The following is a 16,634-nucleotide window of genomic DNA, read 5'->3' on the forward strand; positions in this document are numbered from 1 at the left end:
TGATTAATATTTCTTACTTTCCTTTTTGTAATAAAAACTGTATCTGTAGCTGATCCGGCTGGTCCTGAGGCAGTCCTTTGAAGTTCTGAAGCGAGATGGCTGGGAAGAAAGGTTGGTCCACTACCTGAGTTAGCATTTGGTGGCCTTAAAGCTTATAGGGTACTAGGATATTTCTCAAGCTTTTCAGTTAATCCGCAACTATGAATTGCCCGATCTATGCCTCCCACTCCGTATAGTACCATGAGAAGCAAAATATGAGAACTTAAAATGCAATAGAGGAGCATAAATAATTAAGCACATATGGCAGCATTTTATGCTGATTTAAGTACTTATTTCCTTCTGAAACTGTTCTTTTAGCCTTGCATTGGTAGTTGTGCAGTGTAGGCACTCGGCTGAATATTTTCATTTTCTCTTGGCACGCTGTCTTTAAAAGAACCACGTGTGTTTTTTCTTTAGCCGAATCAAGCTTTTCCTAGATGTCCTGATGAAGGAGATCCTGTGTCCCGAGAGTCAGTCTCCTAATGGAGTGAGGTTCCACTTCATCGATATTTATCTGGACGAGCTCTCCAAAGTGGGCGGGAAGGAGGTGAGCCGCAGCAGTGCTTGCGGGGGGGGGGGGGGGGGCGAGGAGGCGCTGTCGGTTGCCACTCTGATACCAGTGACAATGGCAGCATAAATTTGTTCAGCCCATCTGGGACATGTCCTAAGTAACTAATGGGATGTGTAAACAAAGTTTTACGCACTAAGGATGTTCGTGGCAGTCTTACAAAACAATTGAAAGCAGCCTTGTAGAGTCCAATAAAGAATTCAACAATGTGGAGAAATGCTGGGGATATAGTGATTTTTTTTTTTTTTGAAGCATTAGAAAGCAAAGGCAGTAGACAAAGCTGTACAAACTGTATGACTTTTTTTAAAGTATATGTTCGTATATAAATAGACAAAAGACTAGAAAGGAAATGTACATTTTTAGTATGCAAATGATTGTCTGAATTTGGGAATATGAGTAAATTTTACTTTTTTCTTTCACAAGTGTTCTGTAGGGAATGTGTATTTTTTTAATTAAAAGACAAGATAAATGCTATATTTAGAACAATAATTCCTTTGTCTCACACTTTCCAGTGGTCTCCATGTAGAACTTCTCTTAGAAGAGGGATGTGTACAGGTTCCCCGCGCTGGACACATAGAATGGCGATGGTTGGGTTGGGCAGTTTCCCCTGTGGCTGCGCTAAGATACCAAGTGGCTGGGGCTCCAGGCTCCTGTGGCGCTCCCTGTGGGCACTCTTGGGCTGTGTGAGATAAGCTTACTTGTCTGACTCAACTTATGTGAAAAAATGCAAATGATTCCTTTTTCAAGGACATGTCAGAAACAGAAAAGGCTCTTTTGTTTCTCATTTTTTTCCCATTTTATTTCTGAATTACAGCTTTTAGCAGATCAGAATCTCAAGTTTATTGATCCATTCTGTAAAATTGCCGCCAAGACTAAGGAGTAAGTGATTTACCTGGGTGTTCTCGCTGCTTCTTGGTGGTTGGGGGTTGTTTCCTGTTCTGAAGGACAGTAAGGCTCCCACGATGATTGTCCAGAGCTGAGAACAGCCGAAGTTTTTGTTCCCATTAACAAGACATTTGAAGCTCCGAACAGTGATTTGGCTCTTCCAGCTTTGGGGCTTCCCTGGTCACCCCAGGAATGCCCATGCACATTCCAGTTTTGGGGCTTCCTCGGTCACCCCAGGAATGCCCACACACACCCAAAGTTCTGTCTGCTGCCCTCGGTCAGGTGGCGCGTGGCAGTTCCTCGAAGGGGCAGTTGACCACACAGAAGCATTGTCAGGGACACAGATGCCCACTGGCGGGCTGAGGGTCCCCAGGCCCTGGGCAGACCACAGTGACAAATGCAGGGCTTCCCTCCGTACCCCTCAAATGACACGGCCAGAGCGACTGTTCTAATCATGTTCTGTCCACTGTGCTTCCACCCTCAGCCAGACACTGGTGCAGACTATAGCCAGGGGCGTTTTTGAAGCCATTGTAGACCAGTCTCCTTTTGTACCTGAAGAGACAGTGGAGGAACAGAAGACGAAAATGGGTGACAGTCACGTCCCTGAGGAAGAGACCCCTGAAAATGAGACGATGTGGAGAAAAGCAGCCTGTAAAAAGAAGACAGGTGAGAGGCTGTGCTCGAGTGGCCTGCCTGGTGTGCTCCTCGTCACACACACTCTGTGACACGTGTCCTGGCGTCTCGCTCAGCACACCTGGGGTTGGTTCGTGGAAGACGGTGCCGTCTCCACCCCTTCCAAGAAAGGAAGCAGTGGGTGCTCAAGCGCCTGTGCCCAGCTGGAGTCCGGGGACTCCCAAGACTTGTCACATGTGGCTTAGGCACATTTCTGTAACTCCTAGGACCTCGAGACTTCCTTCCAGGGTTTTACCATTGTCACTGCTGTTGCTCTGGAGTTTTTTAGTTGCTTTGTCGTTGTGTGGGATGTCTTTGAATGCCCTGGTGTGGCCTCGTTCCTGCAGGGGACCTGCTGTGCAGTTCCACAGGGGACATGCACTTGTGTCTGCCTTTCTCGTCCCACGGCTCCTTTCAGGGTTCCTTTTCTCTGGGCGTTTAGTGCCCACTGTGGACTGACACTCTGACTGCTGTTTGTATCCGTGGGCTGCTGTGTAGTGTGCGTTGGCAGGTGCAGGCCCAGCCAAGTTCCACAGCAGTTTTCTGGCATCTCTTTGCAGAGTGAGGTCAACGTTTGCCCCTGCTTTACAAGTGTTTGTAGCTATTAAGAAACAAAGTTTTCAAAAACTAATGACCAAAGGAAATATAATAATTTCTTTTTAAAAGCAGGACACAAAACTAGGAGGAGCCTGATTTGTTTTTAAACGTTACATGTGCCTTCAAAAATCTGGAAGGATAGGCCGGGCACAGTGGCTCCTGCCTGTAATCCTAGCACTTTGGGAGGCCGAGGCGGGCGGATCGTTTGAGCCCAGGAGTTCAAGACCATCCTGAGCAAGAGCGAGACCCTGTCTCTAAAAACAATTAAAAAATAAAAATGAAAATAAATAAATAAAAAATAAATTTAAAAATAAATCTGGCAGGAATAGACCAGAATGTTAATAGCCGTAGGTGGCAGAATTGTGGGTGATTTTTGTTTTCTTTCTACTTTTCTCTGTTTTCTAATTTTTCTGCAGTAATCATATATTACATTTAATCAGGAAGAAAAAAACAGCAAGTCTTTAAGAAAAAAGAAATACTCTAATTTTAAATTCAGTGTAGATCAGCGGTCCCCAACCTTTTTGGCACCAGGGACCAGTTTCGTGGGAGACAGTTTTTCCACAGATCGGGGCTGATCAGGATGATTCAAGCACATCACATTTATTGTGTAGTCAAACCTCTCTGCTAATGATAATCTGTATTTGCAGCCGATTCCCAGCTCCCATCACCGCCTCAGCTCATCAGGCATTAGATTCTCGTAAGGAGCGAGCAACCTAGATCCCTCACATGTGCAGTTTACAGTAGGGTTCATGCTCACCCACCATTCACCTCCTGCTGTGCAGCTAGATTCCTAACAGGCCATAGACTGATACTGGTGTGCAGCCCAGGGGTTGGGGACCACAGGTATAGATGACAGAGTTAACTGATGACCTTGAGCAAATTTTGTGTAGATGTGGGAGTAGTCTCAGGGTCCCTCTGCTCCCCACATTTCTATCAGTCTAAACTAGACATGGGGTGGTCAAGGCCTGTAATTCCACCGCCCTGGGATGCCAAGGCGGGAGGACCACTTGAGGCCAGAGGTTTGAAACCAGCCTGGGCAACAGAGTAAGACCCTACCTCCAAAAAAATTGAAAAATTAAGAAATAAACTAGACACAGTCTCAGCCAGGCATGGTGGCATGTGCCTGTAATCCCAGGTACTCAGGAGGCTGAGATAGGAGGGTCACTTGAGCCAGGGAGTTCAAGTCCAGCCTGGACTACATAGTGAGACCCTGTGTGTTAAAAAAAAAAAAAAAATTGACACCATTTAGCTGTCTCCCGTGTGCAGCTGCAGATGTTCTCTCCCAGCTGCACTCGTCAAGTGCCTGTTGAACACTTACACCTGCACAGTGCCGGGCCTGCCTTGTCTCCCACAGGCCATGCCCTGATACCACGCCACTGACAAGTACGTAGCGCTCCAGAAATGGCACACGTTTGAAAAACCTTTGAGTTCTCATTAGTCATTTTTATCTGCTCCTTGATAGGCTTTAAGACTCTGAATTTTTTTCTTTTTTTTAGAGACAGGATCTCACTCTGTTGCCCAGGCAGACGTGCAGTGGCATAATCATAGCTCACAGCAGCCTCAAACTCCTGGGCTCAAGCGATCCTCCCGCCTCGGCCTCCCAAAGTGCTAGGACTACAGGCGTGAGCCACCGTGCCCGGCTGAATTGCTTCTTAAATGCTGACAGTTGCATTAATATTAACTTGTATTTCCTCAGGCAGCCTCCTAGAAAGTGAGCATACCACTATGCTAGATTTTTTACTGTGGTCCTGACTGACCTGAAAATAGGGACATAACTCCTGGATCCATTCTCCTCCTGCCAGTCCAGAGCTGCATGGTCCCTGGATCCACCTGCCTAAGTCCCTAGAGCCCAGAGCTTCCTGTTCCCCTGGGCTGCGGTCTTCAGGTGAAGGCAGCGTGTGTGGTAGGGACCTGCAGCAGGCAGGTCTCTGGTTTTGCCTGTGACGTCATTATGAATAGAAAAAGCAAAATGTATGTTTTCTCCCAGACTTATCCTCATTCCCAGAGACCGAACAACCAAAACATCTCTGGGAAATTATAAATATATTTTCAGGGTTTCCCTTAAGGAAATTTTCTTTTTTACTAAGAGACATCTAATTAGACAGTGGCTTCTTTGGAAGTGGTTATTGCTTTGTATTTGATGTGTCAAGAATTTGTCTTTGGATGTTTTCATAGCAATGGGCAAGAATCACTCCAGAAAAGACGGACTTGGTGATGAGAGAGGAAGAGATGACTGCAGAGCCTTGGAGGACACTGGGCCCCTTCTCCAGGTGGGTGGCGGTCGTTGCTTTTTATAGAATACAGATTTGCTGTGGGTGGCCTAGCCAGAGAATTAGGGTCACAACTAAGCTGTATGGCCTGAGGGCCAAAGTCCTTTCTAATCCCTTCAGTCACTAATGTCACCTTCCCTAGAATGAGCTCATTGGAGACAAAGAAATTTAAATGTGATGGAATTTTGAAAGGTAACAGTCCTTACTTTGAATTGCCAGGATCTGTTCTGTTCCATGCAACAGCACCAGCTCCAGTGACACTTTGCAAATAAAAAGTTTACTGTTTTACCAAGTACAGACTAAAAAATCTAGAGTAACTTAAAATGAAGCACACCCAGGTAAATTTTGTTATGTGAATTCTACTACAATTTTAAGAAGAAAAACAAAAAAGGAAGAATTACTTACCCAGCTTCTCCCGAGAATAACTCGAACATGAGTATCTCAGAGCTGGTGCCTGTGCTTGTGGTCACCAAGTCTCAGCACATGCTTGTTTAGACTGTTCTATTGCCAGATGCTTCCCAACCCATCCCAGTGGGCTTTCTCTCACTGGTAGGTGTGAATTTCCAAGTCAGGCAGTATGGTTTTGCTGCAGACTGACTTTTCGTTTCTCTCTGTGCGTAGTTTGACTATAAGGCTGTTGCTGATCGACTGCTGGAAATTACCAACAGGAAGAACATCCCTCCTTTCAACAGGAAGCGTCTCTCCAAACTAATCAAAAAGTCAGTGACTGGGTGAGAGGGTTCCTTTGATTTTTCATCCACGTCCAAGTCCAGCCCCTTCATTTATCTCAGTGTGCAGGGCTAGCAGTCTACATGCTTACCTTGTTGTCTGTTTGTTTGTTCTTTGATGTTTTTATTCATAGCGTGTAATAGACTCACATACACTCCAGGGTTGAGCGCAAACAGCTGCCCCACCCCCAAGTTCCACTCTTCAGATGCAGCCATACTTGTCTCTTAGCTGCTTTGTGATAATGTAAGGAAAAGTCTATTAATGTCTAATGTTAACAGACTGAGAAGCTGTGATGTCAGTCTGCTGTTTGGGTGTTGCCTTCTGGTGTGCCGTTGAGACAGACAGGGGCTGGGTTGTTTATTTCTCGCCCTCGCCTCCCAGCACGGTTACGCCAAAAGTGCCACTTGATGCGTGGTCAGTGCTGGTGTGGTCATGGCCGTAATGACATGGTGATGTGCAGTTTGCTGTGGAGCCTCATGGCACCTTGTGGCTGATGGCAGACAACCCCTGTCTGGTTGCACTCTACGTGAGCCAGGCACCGCTCCGAGCGCTTCGCATACATCAACTTGTTTAGTTTTAAGAAAAGCCCTAGAAGGTAGCTTCCTTGATTCCCCTGACTTTGGGGAGGGCAGCTGGCTGAGGTCACTGCTGTCAGGTATTGGGGCAGGACTTGCCCCCAGGTGTTCTGCTCCTGTACCTCCCTGCACGCCAGCCTGCAGTTCAACACTTCTCTGCTCTGACCCACCAAAATTGTGCAAAGCCAAACACTGCTTGGCCTTTTCCCACTGGAGACTTGAATATAAGCTGAGATCTAAACTATTTCTGCCTTTAGGAACAAGTAAGGAAAATCTAACTTCCTAGTTTTGCTTGGGTGTCCAGGACAGATCCTTCAGCCATGTTCTTGGTGACACTGACGATTGTTGAGGGCTGTCTCTCCTTGAGGTTTTGCTTTGGAATCACACCACCTTTCCTTAAGGGAATTTCCTCTCTAGCCTCCCCTCCTAGAGGAAAAAGAACGTGAATTATTAAGTGAACATTAAATTAAATATTTAAATATCGCTAGTGTGTGTGTGTGTGTATGGAAGACAGAAAGAAGGGGTTTTTTTAAATGAACTTTTGTTGTTTTCTTTTTCAGATTCCAAGATCTCTCTGAAGGTGAGCAAAGTCGGAGGATTACAATTCATGTTCTCGTATGAATATGGACCCCACTGAGGGCATTAATGCCAGATGTCGAAAGGCAGGATTGAAGGACCTCTGTCTCATAAGAAATAGTGACCTTACCCATGTGCACCAAGGCATGGGCCCTCCTGTAGCCTGCGCACTGTCCCACCCTGAGCTCCCCTGCAAATGCCAGGGCAAAGGGGAGATTGCCCTATTACATGTGGGTGATGTGGTGTTCTGTTTTGGTTTTTATTGCTCCTTTAACTAGATAAATTTTTACTGATCAAGGAAGGTTCTAATTTGACCCTTTATGAAGAAAAAAAGTTGATCTCTCAGGGCCCCTTTCATTTGGTGTTGTGGTCAGTTGTCCCCCAGAGAAAGACTGCTGTGAGCTTGCTCACACTTGAGCGAGTCCGTGGGCTCACTCCCCTGTGTGCCCCGCGCCCCGGGGCACTTGGAATCGGGAAAGCACTGCTGAGCCCGGTGGACCGTTGAGACTGCCATAGCCAAGCCCCCCAGGCGGAGCCAGAGAGGGGTGTCTCCCAGGGTGGGGAATCCCTCGCCTTGCCTGGGTGAGGAATCCACAAAGCTTTTTTAAGTCTAATTCCTGTGTCAGCAGCTTTCAGGTTTGGGCTGGAGAAACAGTGAGGAATGGAGGTGAGCAGGCAGAAGTCGGGGCTTAAAGTCTTGCCTGGTTGAGGTGGGAGGCCAGCTCTTAGGCCACTGGGGCAGAGCCTTAAAGGTCTCAGAAAGCTGACATGGTGTCACTTTGGCATCTAGCAGGCAGTATATCTCAACTTAATTTTGCTGAGGACATTTCTGCTGATGAAGATGACCAAACCCTCAGTCAAGGAAGGCATAAGAAAAAAGGAAATAAACTTGTAGGAAAGGCTGACTTGGAAAAGGAGAAAGGTAAGCTGCAGATCTCCAATCCAAGAGGGCTGGAGAGGAAGCACGACGAAGCCTTGCATGGCAGCACGCACGCGGTCTCGGGGATTTGCGCTCACAGCTTCATAAAATTAGCAGAGCAAAAAGCTTTAGTTTTTCATGGCTGAAAAGTAAAGACTTTTGTCTGAGTGATTTGTTATTTCCTGTGGAACCGCCATTGTGGCCCCACTCAACTAGAAGGTTCCGCATACTCTCAAGAGCATCTTCGGGGGAGGGGGGCGGAGCTTCTGAGAGTGCTCTGGAGCAGTGGCTTGATTACTGCTCTGGACCTGTGGTTTGTCCCTTTTGGCCTTAAGATTAATAGAGATCCGATGATCTGCGTTCCAGTTACATTGAACTGGACAGACAGTTTCCGCAGCTGGGAATGGGGGAGAGGGGCCAGGTGATAAGACCAGTGGGCACACTAAGTGCATCAGGAGGACAAAAGCTTTTCTGTGGGAAAGTCCATCTGGCAATCACACCGGCCCAGAACTGCCAGTAAGACTGTCCCACCTTGGCATCAGGTGCTTGTTTATTGCCTTTGTGTCTTTGCAGGGAACACAGTCTTTGCTGCCGAGAAAGAGGGCAGTGAAGGCAGTATTCAAAAGAGAAAAAGGAAAAAGAAGAGGAAGAACCACCCCCAGCCTGGAAACTCAGTCCCAGGCGATGAGGTCCCATCCCTAGAACAGAACGGCGGCTCGTCCAGCACCGGGGAGGAGAGCGGCTCAGAGCACCCCCCCTCCGTCCCCACGCACAACAGAAGGAAACGGCCGCGGAAGAAGAGTCTAAGGGCCCACAGGGAGACCTTGGCAGTGTCACCTCTGGAGGACATGTCACAGAGTGGCCTGAGCAGCGGACACCCTCAGGCACCTGCCGCCAGAGGTCCCCCAACAGATGGAGCCCAGGTCCTGAAAAGGAAGCGGAAACTCGGAGCCCCCCCAGCCAGTGGCAGGGGGCTGGCCACGCTGGCCTGGCCCCCCACAGGCCCAGCGGAGGCGGGGAGCAGCCAAGCCAGCCTGCCCCAGTGTGGGAGGCTGCAGAAAAAACAGGCAGAGCCCAGCAGCTGCAACCTGTACGACCTGTCCAGTCAGAAAACAGCAATCTTAAAAAAGAGGAGGAAAATGAAAGAGATGTCGAACTTGGTAGAACACAACGGAGTATTGGAACCCACGGTCAGGCAAAGCCAAGCTCTGGTAAGGCGGGCAGGGCCACGGTCGGGTTGCCGAGGCTCTGGAACAGACGTGTTTGAGGGACTGCACTGCCTCCTGCGGGGGTGGGGTGGGGCAGTGGTCAGACCTCTGGCCTGGGCAGAACTAGACTAGGTTGTGGTTTATAACAACCTTCACTGACAGGTAAATGACAGACAGCTGGTCTCAGTGGCCAAGTTCAAGTCCTCCGAAACCCTCACTACCTTCAGCCACATACTCAGAGGTCAGGGAAGGCTCAGCACCGCTTCCCCTTCACCCAGTGCTCTTTCCTCCCCAAGGAGATCAGAGACGCTGCCTTTCTTCACGGCCTCCCAGGCCCCTGGCAGCCTGTTTTAGAGAGGATTGGGTGGTTGCTAAATCAGTCCCAGGGTCAGGGAGTCCCGAGGGAGGCGCTGTCTACCTGACATCTCTTCTGGCACAGGGGAGGAGCAGGAGAGAAGGCTCCTAGGGCCATCTTTCCCTTGGGCCAGCAATCTAGAGCCCGCCGATGCCAGCGGGTTGGCTGCGCTGGGCTTCGGGGACACCTGAGACCCCAGAGCCAGAGCCAGGTCTTTGCTGTGGGTGGCTGTCAGCTGCAGCGCACCCCGTGAGTGTCTTGCACCTGCCTGTAAGGGGCTGTAGAACCCAACTGGATGTCACTCACCCTCGGGATGTTGTGCAAGGCTGTCAGACAACAGTGATATCTCTAACCACAAACGAGAAAGTAAATTATTATTTAACACATGGGCTTTGGAAAGCACAAACGCTCAGCACACTGGCATAAGTTTGAAGGTGAAGACATGGTGGCATGGTAGAGATGCGGTCATTTGTGTGTCACTCTGCTAAGTGGAAGGGCCCTTGGCAAACCCAGCCCAGGACACCTCAGGCTGTGGGGTCTGAGCTGGGGCGTTGGGTCTGCCTGCTGTGGCTCTGCTGCCGCACTGTCCCATCTCACTTCCCGTGTCACGGGCTGGTGCCCAGGCTCCATTGTGCGACGGCTTCTTGCCCCTTGCTCCATAGGGAGGCAGCGGGACTATCAGCCCTTTGAAGAAGAAGCAGCTGAGGACAGAGAACGACTTTGTGAAGTTTGACACTCCCTTCCTACCAAAGCCCCTGTTCTTCAGAAAAGCCAAGAGCAACACTGCCACCTGCTCTCCAGGTCCTGCCGTCCAGGTACACGCCCTCCCAGGGTGGCACAGCCCAATCCCACCACAAGGGCGCAGAGATGTGGGTGCTGGGCCTGGGGCCCACCGTGGCCTTCCTGAGCCCGGAGCACTCACAGCCACTGTCGGCCTGGAGCCTGTCCACAGGGGCAGGGGCTACTGCGGGAGCCCAGGTGGGCTCTGCAACCAACTTCTCAGCCCTGGTGACATCGTAGTGTTTCTGGGTGGCAGGGGACCCGGCCCCAGGGATCACAGTCAGGGTGCTCTGAGCTGCGGTCAATGACACACATTCCACTCATGAAACGTTTCTGGTGTGAAAGCAAAAGTGGTCGTAAGGTAGAAATAGGGGATTCACACAGAAATGATGGGGTTCTAGGAAGGAATTTGAGGAAGTGTTTCATGATCCAAAATGGATCAGCTTTTAGGAATTTTTCAAATAGGAAAGAACATAGTTAATTTTGATGAACTCTTGGAATATCTGGGTAATTTGGAGTCCTTTGCACAAAAAGCTGGAGAGTTTAAATTCATTACCCATGGAAGTTAGATTCCATCATTGGTATAATCAAAGATTGGTGTAATATTCAAGTTAAAACTTCGAAACTGTGGGACAAAATGAATGGAAGAGTTATTGATGTTCTTACAGTTTTTCAGTGGCGAACTTTCCCCTACTTAGAAGCTTTCAGAGACCCTCATTTTGTCTGCTGTCTTCACTGTGGCCAGTGACGACGTGTCAGCTGCAGCATGGCACTAGGGGCACTGCCGCCTCATAGAGGCGGGGAGACGAGCGTGCGTGCGAAAAGGCTTCATGAAAGCTGCGGGCCGGGGAAGTGTAGCACGGGCCGACAAAGACCCAGGAGTGGGCCGTAGTTGTGGGACCAGACCACTGTCCCTTTTGGCCCTTTGATGTGTGTCCTGGTCAGTGTTCCACGGTTCAGCGCTCCCTCCTGGGCACGTTCTTTAGAAAACTCTGAAGGAGGCCGGGCGCGGTGGCTCACGCCTGTAATCCTAGCTCTGGGAGGCCGAGGCGGGTGGATCGCCCGAGGTCAGGAGTTCGAGACCAGCCTGAGCAAGAGTGAGACCCCGTCTCTACTAAAAAAAAAATAGAAAGAAATTATCTGGCCAACTAAAAATATATATACAAAAAAATTAGCCGGGCATGGTGGCTCATGCCTGTAGTCCCAGCTACTCGGGAGGCTGAGGCAGTAGGATCGCTTAAGCCCAGGAGTCTGAGGTTGCTGTGAGCTAGGCTGATGCCACGGCACTCACTCTAGCCCGGGCAACAAAGTGAGACTCTGTCTCAAAAAAAAAAAAAAAAGAAAAAAAAGAAAACTCTGAAGGAGACTAAGCAGTTCCTTTCATGTTACTCCTTTTGCTTTTTCTGTAGCTAAACAAGACACCGTCCAGCTCCAAGAAAGTCACCTTTGGGCTGAACAGAAATATGACTGCAGGTGGGTTAGGACCTGCTGTTAGAAGCCTTTCCCTGGGCACCGGCTCGGCCTCGTGTGACAGCGACAGGAGCGTTCCCATGGGAGGCAGGGGACTGGGGGCGCCCTGGGGCTGTGAGGTCAAGGACTTCTCTCCCCGCCAGTTCCTGAGTCAGAAGTGAGCACCTGGCAGTGTGTCCCTCGGCCTCGCAGAGCTGTGAGTGGGTGGGGGGTGGGGGCAAAGCGATTTCCTGGAACCCCTTGAGAGGTGACCGGGTGAGATGTGATCTGAAAAGCCGTTTTCCCGACCGCCTTGCTGAGTGCTTAAAGCCATCGTACAGAGGCCACTGGCGATCCTGGGGTCCCTCAGCTGTGGCTGCCTCCTTTCTAAAATTCAGAACCGCCTGCTTCCCGGGAGGAGAGGGGAGAGGAGGGACAGCGCTGTCTTGCTAGTTTCATATTGGTAGTATCCATTTATTTTTTCAAAAGAAGCCAAAGTTTTTAAAAACATTGTGAGTTCAAGGCCTGACTCTCCTTGGGGACCACAGTAATGGAGCGTGTGTGTTTAGAGAGGAGGGGCTCTGGGAGGACCTGGGGCGCTCACCTCAGCCAGCGCGGCCTTGTCCTTAGCGCTGAGGAGAGCGGGAGGGATGAATCCTCCCAGGAAGGACTCCTTGCCGCTCTGCACGCCGCCCATCGGCCGGACGCAGCTGCCTGGGTCCTGATGTCCATGAGCAGCGCCCCCACCTGCACTGCTGTGGCTCCCCGCAGGCTGCAGGGGCCTGGGGCACGTCCTCCGGAAGAGTCAGGGCTGCCTGGGAAGCCCCACAGTCGCTGGGGTCTTGCAGTGGCGCCGCCCTGCCCCAAGCCAGGGAGGGGGGGTCAAGCCCTGAAGCAGGACACTCCTACACGGCTAGAAGGGACAGAGGTCTACCCAGTTAACAGGGCGCTTTGCTTTCATTTGGGACAGAATTCAAGAAGACAGACAAGAGTCTCTTGGTCAGCCCCACGGGCCCCTCCCGAGTGGCCTTCAACCCCCAGCAGAAGCCCCTGCACGGAGTGCTGAAGACCCCCCCCAGCTCCCCTGCCAGCACTCCCCTGGTGACCAAGAAGCCGCTGACTGCCACTCCAAAGAGGAGGCCGACTGCTGTGGATTTCTTCTGAGGACAGTAGGAGAGCCTCTTTTTAAAGACTGCTTTTGTACAGAATATTCTATAAATTATAACTTTAAGAACATAGGGCCTTTTTATCATCTTGTAAGTTCCTGTAACTTACGAGGTTCATACGAGGTTCTGAACGTGAGCTGCTGTTTACTCATCCCTTCCGCTGGGAGCCACAGGTGTCTCCGTGGAATCTTCCGCTACAGACATTGTGCTTAAGCTCTCTGGGATTCCACATTTTGGAATAACTTCAGTGATTCCCGTTAGTGTAGGAACTGAGACCTCGTATGAAGCTGAGGAGAGCACACTGATCTATAACTTTCAATAAATTGATTAGCACAATTAAAGTGTGGAATTACACTTCCTAGTCAGCTATCAGTTTATGCAGAACTTTGGTACTCACAACCATGTTTGCCGTGCTGGGTTGGTTTTCCAGTTATTTCTAGTCTAACAGTCTGTTTTCTTTTCAAAGCGTGTAGGGCTTCACCTTCGTGTCCTATGGGTATTTGGCAGTTTACTGATACGGATGATTCTTGGAACAGAATCAGCAATACCATAGTTTTTCTACGTGCACTCAGCTGGGGGAGTGGACAGGTGGGGGAGAAGAGGCTCTTGCCCTGGGGGCTTGCTCTCTTCCACCCTCAGCTCGTTCCTTCCCTGTTCTCCTACCTCTACGGCAAGCCCAAAGTGTCTTCTGGGGGCCAGCGCCCCCCTTGGCTCTCACCCGGGCCCCAGCCCTGCATCGAGCACACTCGTTCTTCCAGGTCCTTGGGCTCCAGTTGTTCTTTCTATATCCATGTCTGAGCCAAGGAGCTAAACGATTGATGTCCCCAAAGCAGCTTCTCCGTCCCGGGTTAGGCTCCCTCCCTTAGAGGTGTGTCCAGTGTCTGAAACCTGAGCCTTGCTGAGAGCGGAAACCGGCAGCCTTGAAGAACCATGCATGTGGTTTTATCTAAAATATGGGACTTCTCACAGATTTTTACATGGTTCTTCTAATCTAAGTTAATTACAGAAATTGGGATGGAAGGTGCCCAGACTTTAGTTGGAGAAACAGAAATGTGACTTTCTTAGAGCGGTGCTCACTCAATAATTGATCTGTACCTTTTGCCTGAGAGACAGAAGACACAGACTCAGAACCAAGTGGCACCTGAGGGAAGCCACGGGGCCAGGCTCTTTCTCCGTGGCTCACACAGTTATAGGTTCTAAGCGGAAAGAGGTCATAGAGTGTGTAGTTTTGGCTGACAGGCGCTCAGTGCTCTCCCAGCAGCCCACTCTCTGCTGAGGGGAATCTGGGGCCTGGAAGTGAAAGCCACCCCCCTCCCCTCGCTCTCCACCCCATGCAGGAACCCCAAGTTTTCACTAAGACCTGGGCCAGTGCCCTTTTCTGCTACTCCCCAAGAGGGACCCCAGGTTGCTTCTGTGGTCCCAGCCATAGCTTTGGACGGCGGAGAGGCCCGCTGGGATTGCAGCGCTGCAGTGATGTGACTCTGGCTTCATGCATTCACGGAAGCAAGGGTGGGCTCCACCTGGGAACAGGAACTGGCCTGGTGTTGGGTGGGGTGGCTGATTGATGAAGGCCCTGATGGGAAGTGTTAACCTTGTTCTTTGCCTACTCTGAGAACATTTTGTCATACTTAGCCATGAAAAAAGAAATAGTTAACATTGTGCTGTTAAATAGTCCCTGTGATGAGAAGTCCCATGTACAGCATAAGTTTGTGGTGGTGGGTGCATGGTTTTAGTGTGCTGCATTTGACATGATATATAAAATCACGTTCAAAACCAAAACTGACACAACGAAAGGACTGGATTTAAGTGAGCAAATATTTTTAACTTTTTTGTTTAAAAAAAAGTTTCATTATCCTTAGTCAAAATATTTTTCTAAAAATTTTTATTTCAGCTTTAAAGATGAGTCGTATAGTCAAATGGGCCATATAACCCTAGAGTGTTGAGATATCTTACCAAGAAGACATTTTAGGGCAAAAGTGGCACATTTCCTCTGCAGGCTACTGCAGAGACGTTTCTTCATGGCACTTCTATGTCACCATCTGTCCCGAGGTGCGGGTGAACATGTCAAAGTCATGCCTGTGGGGTGGTGTCCAGAGGGACAGCGTGCATCTGTGATTCTGTTTGTTCTCCACATCTGTCCCAATGACCCCTTTCTATGGGTAAGTCAAATAGGTTTACAGTGGTTTATTTTTAATGCCTAAGTTTTGGCAACAGGAAGAAAACTTTTTTAAAATTCTCATTAATATGTATACACAAGAATAATATGTCACAAAGAAAATGTGTTTAGAATACCAGTTTTCTATTTGATGCATGTTATTTTCCTAAATAAAATTGCCAAGGGGACTTGGAAGTCCAGAAAAGGAAATAATTTAATGCTGGTGATCTTGAATAATAGTATTTTGTAAAATGATGATCTCTCCCTTCTCCATAGGTCTGGTCAATTTTGTACGATTAGGCATCAGACTTTTATTGCCCTTTCTAACTTTTACTGAACTGAAAGCACAAAGTATAAAGAAAATCTGGAAACGATTGTGAGTATTGGAAAGAATATGAAATTGTGAGTCTGTCTTTAATTTTTGTATGTGTTTTCTCTGAATTTACCTGACTGTGCTGGCAAGGACTCTGTTTACAATCAAGCTGTGCGAGTGTCTGCAGGGTTTGCCGGTCCTCATCAAAGCCAACTCCATTAAAGATCCATGTCTTTGCCCTCAGACTTGTGTGTGTATTGACTTTCATTATGCATACGATAGACCTCTTTGGGAGCTAATATAACACTGCAGGAATTGAAAGATGGCATTTTTTGTGTTTGAAAACGAGACTCTTGAGGTCCCGGTTCATTTTCACACCTCTGCTGCCCAGAACCCGCGGCGGGTTGCCCGGCGAGTCTTCCCTGAGCGGCTGCGGCGGTCCTGTGGCCGCTCACGCCTCGCTCTGCCGTGTCCGAGACAGCCACCGCACAGGCCACAGGCAGGTGCCGGTGTCTCGGCTGGAGAGCCCCAGCTCAGTCCTAGACAAGTGGCTGCAGCTGGGATACTACGAGTCCTAGAGGGAGGGGAGGGCCAGTTGCTGTATTATCTAAAATGTCCAGTTTTCAACAGCAAAAAAAAGACAAGCAGGAGAGTGTCACAAACACAAGGAAAGGGAGGCACGGAAACTGCCCTGGGGGTGCCCAGATCGCAAAGCCGCCGTAACAAATAGGTCCAAAGAAGTAAAGGAAGCCAGGTCTGAAGAAACAAAGGATATAATGACAGTGTCTCCTCAGATAATACTAATAGATTTTTTTCTAAAAAAAGACCAAAGAGAGATTCTAGTGTTGGAAAGCACAGTAAGTGAAATGAAAATTTAACTCTAGTGGATTTTTTGTTAGTGTAGATTTGAGGCAGCTGAGGAAAGAATCATCAGACTTGAAGACAGTAATAAAAGTTATGTGGTCTAAAAACAGGAAAGACTAAGAAAAGTGAACAGAGCCTCCTAGCAACGCGGGATGCCGTCAAGTGCGCCCTCGTACACATGGCGGGAGTGCCGGAGAGGAGAGGAAAGATCCAGAACACAGTGACATGCGTGTGTGCGATTCGGTGTTGTGTCCCATATCCACAAGGTGCAGCCACCACCTTCATCCATTTCAACACATTTTCATCACCCCAAGAAAACACCCCGTTGAGCAATTAGTTCCCCTGCCCTGTCCTTCCAGCACTTGGCCACCACCCATTGCTTGGTGTGTCCACGGTGTACCTATTCTAGCTATTTCATGCAGGGGGAATTGGACACCGTGTGAATTACGTTTCGGCAAACATCGGTCTTCACACCCCGCTGAGAGAGTGCGGTTCCAGCGCCCCCGGCAGGGGG

The 16,634-nt window shown here is 49.2% G+C and overlaps 1 protein-coding gene across 4 annotated transcripts in view; it reads left to right on the plus strand.

Annotated features, from left to right (window-relative positions):
• RRP1B (ribosomal RNA processing 1B) overlaps positions 1-15,499 on the plus strand; it is a 28,320-nt gene extending 12,821 nt beyond the window's left edge. The window contains exons 5-17 of one of the 4 annotated variants that reach the window (XR_006732763.1): positions 50-111; positions 457-586; positions 1,422-1,486; positions 1,977-2,158; positions 4,937-5,031; positions 5,653-5,750; positions 6,896-6,915; positions 7,702-7,833; positions 8,404-9,041; positions 10,056-10,208; positions 11,583-11,646; positions 12,593-14,947; positions 15,220-15,499. Coding sequence is in view for 3 of the 4 variants with exons in the window: in XM_045540768.1 (XP_045396724.1) it covers positions 50-111; positions 457-586; positions 1,422-1,486; positions 1,977-2,158; positions 4,937-5,031; positions 5,653-5,750; positions 6,896-6,915; positions 7,702-7,833; positions 8,404-9,041; positions 10,056-10,208; positions 11,583-11,646; positions 12,593-12,786 (1,833 nt within the window). In the remaining variant the exon portion in view is untranslated. Of the gene's footprint in view, positions 1-49; positions 112-456; positions 587-1,421; positions 1,487-1,976; positions 2,159-4,936; positions 5,032-5,652; positions 5,751-6,895; positions 6,916-7,701; positions 7,834-8,403; positions 9,042-10,055; positions 10,209-11,582; positions 11,647-12,592 lie in introns of all 4 variants that reach the window. The other 3 variants (XM_045540768.1, XM_045540767.1, XM_045540769.1) reach the window with 3 other exon arrangements.
• The last annotated feature ends 1,135 nt before the right edge of the window (positions 15,500-16,634 follow it).

This window comes from Lemur catta, chromosome 1, assembly GCF_020740605.2.
Source record: "Lemur catta isolate mLemCat1 chromosome 1, mLemCat1.pri, whole genome shotgun sequence".
In the NCBI taxonomy this organism is placed as follows: domain Eukaryota; kingdom Metazoa; phylum Chordata; class Mammalia; order Primates; family Lemuridae; genus Lemur; species Lemur catta.